The sequence below is a fragment of the Aquarana catesbeiana genome, linkage group LG01 (genome assembly GCF_042186555.1).
Source record: "Aquarana catesbeiana isolate 2022-GZ linkage group LG01, ASM4218655v1, whole genome shotgun sequence".
NCBI classification, from domain to species: Eukaryota; Metazoa; Chordata; class Amphibia; order Anura; family Ranidae; genus Aquarana; species Aquarana catesbeiana.
In genome coordinates, this window is record NC_133324.1 from 793,675,137 (window position 1) to 793,683,801 (window position 8,665).

Genomic DNA, 8,665 nt, shown 5'->3' on the forward strand with positions numbered 1-8,665 from the left:
AGATAATAATTCAAATAAATTGATTCAAACATTAACTAAATATATACAGTGGAGCTATCCCAGCAGGGGAATCAAATCACTCTAAGAAGAACTGAGGACCATTATCTGGTGTATGAGATTGATCTCTTTCTATGCATTATTGACTCCTATGTGGGTCTAAGATAAAGGTGAGCACTGGCTGTCAAGTGGTGAAACACCGTGTGATAATTATATGTAACATGCTACACAAAAAATTTTCGAAATAACAGTACCTACGTCCTAAAAATTTAAACAGAATATGGCAAATTTAAATGAGGCATATAAGGACTTTTATGGTACGATATGAACTCACAATACACAATAGTTTAAAAAAAGATATCAATTTATTCAATCCATTAACATTAACCACTTGCTTAATGGGCACTTAAACCCCCTTCCTGCCCAGACCAATTTTCAGCTTCCAGCGCTGTCACACTTTGAATGACAATTGCGCGGTCATGCAATGCTTTACCCAGATGACATTTGTATAATTTGTTTCCCACAAATAGAGCTTTTTTTGATGGTATTTAATCACTGCTGTTTTTTTATTTTTTGCTAAAAAAATGAAAAAAATACCAAAAATAACTATTTCATAGTTTGTCATAAAATTTTTAAAACTAGTAATTTTTCTCCTTCATTGATGTGCACCGATCAGGTGGCACTGATGGGCACTGATAGGCTGCACTGATTAGCACTGATAGGTGGCACTGATAAGGCGGCACTGATGGGCACTGATAGGTGGCACTGATGGGTGGCACTGATGGTTAGCACTGAAAGGTGGCACTGGAAGGTGACACTGATAGGCAGCACTGATCGTGGCACTGATGATGGGGCACTGATGGGCATTAATTGGCAGCACTGGTGGGTGGCACTGGTGGGCAAATGTAGGCAGCTCTGTGGGCACTGGTAGATGGCACTTGTGGGCACTGGTGGGTACTGATAGGTGACATTGCTAGGCACTAGCAAGTGGCACTGGTGGGCACAGATGAGTCAGTCATGGCTCTCTGTGTGAGGCACTGATGTCCCTCTGACAGAAGTCGGTGATCGGGTTTTTTTTTCCCTCACGCTGAAGGTATAAGGGGGAAAAAAAATACCGATCTTCTGTTTACATCATGTGATCTGCTGTCATTGGCTGACAGCTGATCAAATGGTAAGGGGCCAGGATCTCATAGACTTGCTGATCACAGAGCGAGCCGGCAGGGACGCGCTGACAGCTCATGCTCGGGAGGATATCTACGGACGCCCTCCCGGCAATTAAGGCCCGTGCTGTAGCCGTCTTTCGGCTATAGTGAGGGTGGGAAGAAGTTAAAATTGCACCCATAAACAAAAAAGGTGGTAAGAGTGAAAATAAAAACACACAGACAATAGTCATGAAACATTAATTCCTCTCAAGAAGATTGGATATTTATGCAGATATCATTGCAGTCAGAAAAAACTGAATTCAAAAGAATCCAATCTAGCATTCTACATGTTTTACAGTAAACCGCTTCTTCAGAAGTTATGATCCAAGAGGAATATTTATCACTGGGTCCCAATCAGCGACAAGGGACAGCATAAAGCCAAGAACTTGGCTGTCTCCCGGGTGAGCGCAGGAGCCAGGTGAAAAATATAAAGAGTAGGTTCTAAAATTTAACAAAGGTGTTAGAAGGGATGGTAATAAAGGCAGTGATAGACATAACAAGACTGCCTGAACAATTGTTTGTTCAAAAAGATCTAGTAATCACTATATATTCTCATAGGCAGTTACATCTGGGATGCTTTCAACACAACTGGGATAATCATGGTGTCACAACAAAGGATATGAAGTAGGTATAATAGTAAGGGTTAATTAGTTGCAGACAGCCCAGATATCAGGGATACATCTCTGTTGGTAACACCCAAGAATTTGAACGACTGTAAAGAGAGATACAGATGGATCAAAATGATCAGAAATCACAGAAAACCACCTGCAGCAAAGCCGCCACAATCCATCCTAGTGGACAGATTATGGCAGGCGGTTAAACTGGATGGACTATTGTCTTTATTCAACCTTACCTACTATGTAACTATGTAAATGGGGAACTACACTGCAGAGTTTGACAATGAAGTCAGACTGCAGGAATTCCAATGGTTATTAAAGTTGGAATCTAGGACCTGCTATCATCATTAACTTTTTGCAATGCAGTATAATTAACTGTCCAATTAGTGTGCAGATCAGGCTTCTGGTATAACCTGGCCTGTTCTGCTATAGCATCTTTCATGTACACCAGCCAGCTTTTGGGTATACACATAGGGTATGGTTCTTCTCCCTCACTTCAAGTTTGAGATGAGAGATTATATGGTTTTACCCAAGGTGGATATTTATCAGTAAGGATGTTCTAGGGATGGGAAAGGTAATCAGACAGGCTGAGGTTGGTATTAAACAGGCAGGTTTCATACCAAAAATGAAGGACATAGTTAAAGACAAACCAAAGGTCGAAGCCAAGTAAATAGTGTGGGACAAATGTTTAGTCATGGTAACATCAAGTCTAGAAACAGCCATACACTTGTAGAATTGTGTACAAATGTTTGTACAAATAATTTCATTTGTCATCAGAGACTTGCTGTCATTCGAAAAGACTTTTTTAGATTTTTTTTCTCCTTTTTTTAAATTTTTTCATCACTACAACCTAAAATGACCATCGATTGGACCCAAATATCTATTAGAAAATCAAAAAACTTTCCAAAAATGCCAATTTCTGACCTAAATTCTTTGGGTATATGACCAGCTTTAGGAGTCACATCACAAACAAATGGGCACACATTGTTTAAAGCTGAACTCTGGGAAGACACTTTCTAAAATGCGCTGGCTTACTATGGGTAAGGTCCAGTGAGGTGCATGCTACCTCATGGACTTATCTCTTTTATTTACTATTGACACTTTTACTGGATGCTAGAAGTACATATATTACTATACTCCCAGGGCTCTGACAGGAGAGCTGCTGCTTTCTCAGCTCTGCCTGCCCTTGCGCTCTTGTAAATTAAAGAGATAAATCAATGTGGTGGCATACACCTCGTTGCATTTAACCCATTGTAATTTGGCATATTTTAGAAAGTGGCTGAATTCCTGGAGTTCAGCTTTAACCACTTTTCTACCAGAGCCAATTTTTCAGGTTTTGTACACATGTCTAATCTAATTAACATTTTAGGCCTGAAAATTAGTTCAACTCCCAAACATTATATATTTTCTGACCCTGGAAAATAAAATGGTGGTAATTGCAATTTGTATGGTATTAGTGCACATGTTTATCAAACACATGTTTTCAGCAAAAAATACGCTAACGTTAATATTAGTGCACCCAAACACAATATACTATGTAATTTATTTGTAAAACATAAAATATGAGGTTGCCATCAGTACATAGATGCCAAACACAACAAGACTTAAAATTGCGTATGCCAATGAAACCATAGTACCCCAAAATTGTCCATGGGTGACGCTTTAAAAGCTTTTACAGGTTGCCAGTTTATCATGAGTGATGGCCCTAGAATTATTGCTCTCACTCCAACATTCACAGCGATATATAGTACAATTGTTGTTCCTGTACGTTGGGGTACCCGCAGCATGCGTTTATGTTCCTATGTTACTTTTTTCTGTGGTTTTTTATATGTTAATTCTTTTTATTTTTGCATGTATTTATTTATTTAGACAGCTATTGGCTCCCTATTGGTGTTACTGTACACAGGGGCCAATAGCCCCCTATGGGATAGCATTGAGTAATGACAGGTTCTCTTTGCTTAGACATCAGAGGTCTATTAGGGTTCTATTATTATATATTTCCTGCCCTCCACGGAAGCTAAAAGAGCACTGGTCATGCTCCATCATCTTATTATCGGGCCACAGCAGCTGGAGGAAGTGACAACCGAACCCGAAAGCGCCCTAATACATGTCACACATGTTCATGCACTGGAGGGGAGTTCAGTGAATAGATGGTTTTTGTCTGTTCAGCCTGCCGACACCCACCATGCTGGTCTTGGGTCAGCAGGTGGGACCATGGAAGGAACAGATGAGCAAGAGAGCAGTACCTTCAGGGGGCAGTAGAAGTGACCAGGTGTCTTTACAGCCACACATATAACTTCCACTTGACAGTACATTATTAACTGAATATCTTTAAACACAGTGTTTGAAATCTTGTTCTACCAGCTGGCATTTATAAACACGCTGGTAGACAAGTGGTTAAGTACAACAAAGCAGGAACAAAAAGCATGGAAAGCATCTAGAGTACAGAAGTAATACAAGCATGTAGGTGAATTCAGACAATTAGTACCTTTTCATAGGTTCATGTTTGCGATTCTCATATCATATTTATCATCATTTGTTGATCTCTGGGTATTTAAAAGCACCAGCTACAGTCAAATATTGTTGTCGTTTATGTCAATCTTGTATAATTCTTTTAATTCGTTTTGGACAGAATCAAAGAATATATGGCTTTAAATTGCTCCATAGCTATCAGTGCCATACCTAGTGTTTTCTAGTGCAGTATTTTAAAGGTTACCATCGTGCTGTCTTTTGTTTGCAGATTTCTGGCTGAACTCTCCTTTAACCCTTATGCCCTGGTCTTTATCTAAGGACTATTTCTAGCATCACACTACAGGCTTTGCAGGACTTCACATTATATGAATGCTGGTATTTCAGGACAAGAAGAGAAACTGGAACCGAGGTTTCAAAAATCACACTTTCATCCAAGGCCTTGTGCAGAAATGAATGTGAGACTTCTGCAACTAGAAGATTACATATTTATACTCTCTATTTGTTCTATTCGTTCTCCTTGATTATACAACCTCACCCCAGAATGTCCTAAATATAGTGCTAATCTTGTTCTTTGATCCTTCTACCCCTTTTGTTATACTGTAGGAATGTTTCACATGAAAATATGGCTAAAAATATCAAAGGCAGCATATTAACAGTACATACGTGCATCAGTCTACCAGATGAAGTGGAGCATCTCCGCACTCCAATAAACGTATTCTCTCTAAAATGTTTTAGTTTGACTTCATTGTTCTTTTTGTTTGGTGAATTAGCAGTTTGACTTCTTTTCTTTTGATCCATTGCTCCTCTCTGATTTCTTGATATATATATTGATCGTAAGCTGTGGACACACTGTAACAGACAGCTGTGCAACAGAAAGTTCAATAGGGAAAGAAAAAATAACTTAGTAATCTATTTTATTTTTTAACATTTTTTTTACAGCAGCTGTAAAGATTGGTCAATCCAAATTGTCTGTAAAGCCAGACATGCAAAAAGGGATAAAAAATTCCCATGAATTAGTTTTACATATATAATCATTATTGTTTCTTTGTATTATGTGTTATGAGTGGTATTCTTAGGATTACCTTTATGTATTTAATTCTGCTTACATTTTTTTGTGCTTTGAGTGGTATTGATTAATGATAGAATGAACAAGGACAAAATGTTGTTAGTGGCAATACTGGATAAATATGCTGCCACCTTGTGTTCATTTTACATATATATATATATATATATATATATATACACACATATATATCTCACCTAAAAGACAGCTTAACATAAATAATTTGTTAGTGTTTTAAAAATTTTGTTTCTGTGTATAATTTGTAATCATACATATACACAAGAAAAATCTGTATTTTCTGATTTCCTACTTTGCAGTGGTAGACAATGGTCATAATTTACTGCTGCTTCTCAAAGCACAAGGTTATGCATCACATATATTAGCACAAGGAATATAGACAAAGTACACACCCCTGCCATGTCCCATATTTTGTGGACTGCTAAGACTTATTATGCATAAAATGAATGGTTAACCCCACATTTGATTTTTTATTTTAGGCATAAGGTAGAGTGATTGTATTGGATAAGCTACCCTCCCTCTGTGAGGCAGTCTACAGATCTAGGACTATTGTCAGACAAGGCTGGTTGTCATGTTTTTAAAAAAATTAATTCAAGTCAATGAAGCAGAACATATTGGCATGTAAAGATTTGTTAGTTGACATTTTGTGTTTAGAATTTAGAAAGTATTGAGGTCACTGTGACAGCCAGACAAAAAGACATTTCCGAATGCAACTCAGAAATGGTAGCCCCCATGTGTCTTCAGGACACAAAATACAATATGGGCTACGTAAGAGTAAGTATGTAGAATATTAAAGGCCTGTCAAAAGTTAATTGCATTAGTTACTCAAGATATGTGCTACACTATACACTTTAAATATGGCAAATTTCAACCACCTACCAATAAAATGTAGAGTAAAATAAGCAAAAAAAAATCTCAAGCAGACATTTGAATTTATTATTATGTATAATGTAATTATGTATAAGAAAAAATATAAAGGGTATATCTGCGCTAGGAACTAAAATTTAATAAGCAGCTGTGCACTATAACCCAGACAGCAGGCACAAATAATATGTAAAAAGAGTGCAGCTCTAAAAATTAAAAGTGCATTTGTGCGAATACAAACAAATATCAAAATATACTAATATGCAAACAATCAATTGTATATAAACAATAATAACCATGAATAAAGTTTGAAGACACATATGCAGAATTACATCACATGTGAATAAAGTGCAATTGTGCAAACAAAAAGTTCATATAAAGCTGGATTCCATCAAAGAAAGTCTCATGGAAGAAAAGAGTGTTTGGAAATGACGATTATACACCTGAAAAATGGAGGCTTACCGGAAGGCCAGCGACCCCCTCTTACTCACTGTGACCTCTCTGAGTAAGAGGGGTTGCTGGCTCTCCGGTAAGCCTCCATTTCTGATTATGGTGATGGGTGTCACGCTGTCAGGTGTATGTTCGTCATTTCCAAACACTCTTTTCTTCCATGGGACTTTCTTTGATGGAATCCAGTTTTATATAAACTTTTTGTTTTCACAATTGCACTTTATTCACACGTGATGTCATTTTGCATATGTGTCTCCAAACGTTATTCACAGTTATTATTGTTTATATACAATTGATTGTTTGCATATTAGTATATTTTGATATTCGTTTGTATTCGCACTAATGCACATTTAATTTTTAGCGCTACACTCTTTTTACATATAGGGAAAAATATAACAGCCCATTATTTTAGCATAGCCAGGCTTATGAAAGGCAGATTCTGATTAGGCACTATAGATTAGTACACGTTTTTCATACCCTGGATTTAACCAAAGTCCACATTTGTTCCTGATACAGCTATATTAGTGAAAATTGTTAATTCAGACTACATTTTTACCTGTAATTTTTACAAGGACATAAATGATGCAAACATTTTCAGATCCCATATAACGTAATTGCCTTAACAGGGTTGTAAATGACGCTGTTACATTGTACATGTACCTCTGTCAATTGATTAGAAATACAAAAGCTGGGTGTTTATCTGACACAGGGGCATACCTCTACCAGACAGCTCATAGGATTTACATAAGAATGAAGGCTCATGAGTTAGTTGTTGCAAAACCACAACATTACAATCACATTTGGTTTTTGAAGCATTATTATTGGTATTGCAATTACATAACAGAAGTTGCTAAACTAGTTCCTGTCAATCTATGAACATATTTTACCTTTATGCTTGTGAATAGCGGTAGCAGCTAAGACTTGTCAGTGATAGATGAGCCGATACACAAGACAGCAATGATTACAGTCCCATTATGCTCTGCTGGTGAAAGGCACTGCTTGTTGCTTACACCAAGAAACAGGAACTTGCTGGGTGAAGTGAAAAGAGCAGTAGGCTGATCAGTCCCAGCTTATTCATTCCTATGGAAACACAAGTAATACACTGGAGGGAAAAGACTTGGGGAAGAAGGATAGGCTCAGCAAAAAAAACTCTTTGAGGCTCTAATTCTACATTACGCTCCATGTGGGTGAAAGGTCTTGCAAAATCTGGTCATCCTTCTTATGAACCTTGGTCACACCAGTGCAACACAGGACTGTCCAAAGAAGTGCAATTAGATTAAATATATATATATATATAATTTATATTTATTTTTTTTTACCACTTCCCATCTGGTTCAATTCTGGCACTTCACTCCTACATTTAAAAATCATTATATTTTTTCTAGAAAATTACTCAGAACCCCTAAATAATATATATTTTTATTTAGCAGAGACCCTAGGGAATAAAATGGCAGTCATTGGACCTTTTTATGTCACGCGGTATTTGCGCAGCAATTTTTGAAAAAAAAAAAAACAGTTTCATGAATTAAAAAAAAATACAGTAAGGTTAGCCCAATTTTTTGTATAATGTGAAAGATGATGTTACGTCGAGTAATTAGTTACCCAACATGTCACGCTTTAAAATTGCACACACTGGTGGAATGGTGCCAAACTTTGGTACTTAAAAATATCCCTAGACAACGCTTTCAAATTTTTTACAGGTTACCTGTTTAGAGTTACAGAGGAGGTTTTGGGCTAGAATTGTTGCTTTTGCTCTAACGCACGCAGTGATACATTACATGTGTGATTTGAACGCCAGTTACATATGTGGGTGCGACTTATGTATGCGTTTGCCTCTATGCACAAACATACGGGGACAGGAGCGCTTTCATTTTTTTTTTTTTTATTCTTTATTTTATTTTTTTTATTCTTTTTTTTATTTTTTTATTTTTACACTTTCTCTTTAAAAACATATTTTGATCACTTTTATTCCTATTACAAGG

At 36.9% G+C, this 8,665-nt stretch overlaps 1 protein-coding gene across 1 annotated transcript in view; it reads right to left on the reverse strand.

Moving 5' to 3' along the window:
- Positions 1-7,707, reverse strand: part of LOC141113726 (uncharacterized) — a 183,445-nt gene extending 175,738 nt beyond the window's left edge. Inside the window, exons 1-2 of the mRNA XM_073607010.1 lie at positions 7,571-7,707; positions 4,952-5,150 (exon numbers count right to left, since the gene is read on the reverse strand). Coding sequence (XP_073463111.1) covers positions 4,952-5,086 — 135 coding nt within the window. The 5' untranslated portion in view covers positions 5,087-5,150; positions 7,571-7,707. The remainder of the gene's footprint in view (positions 1-4,951; positions 5,151-7,570) is intronic.
- Positions 7,708-8,665: the final 958 nt, after the last annotated feature.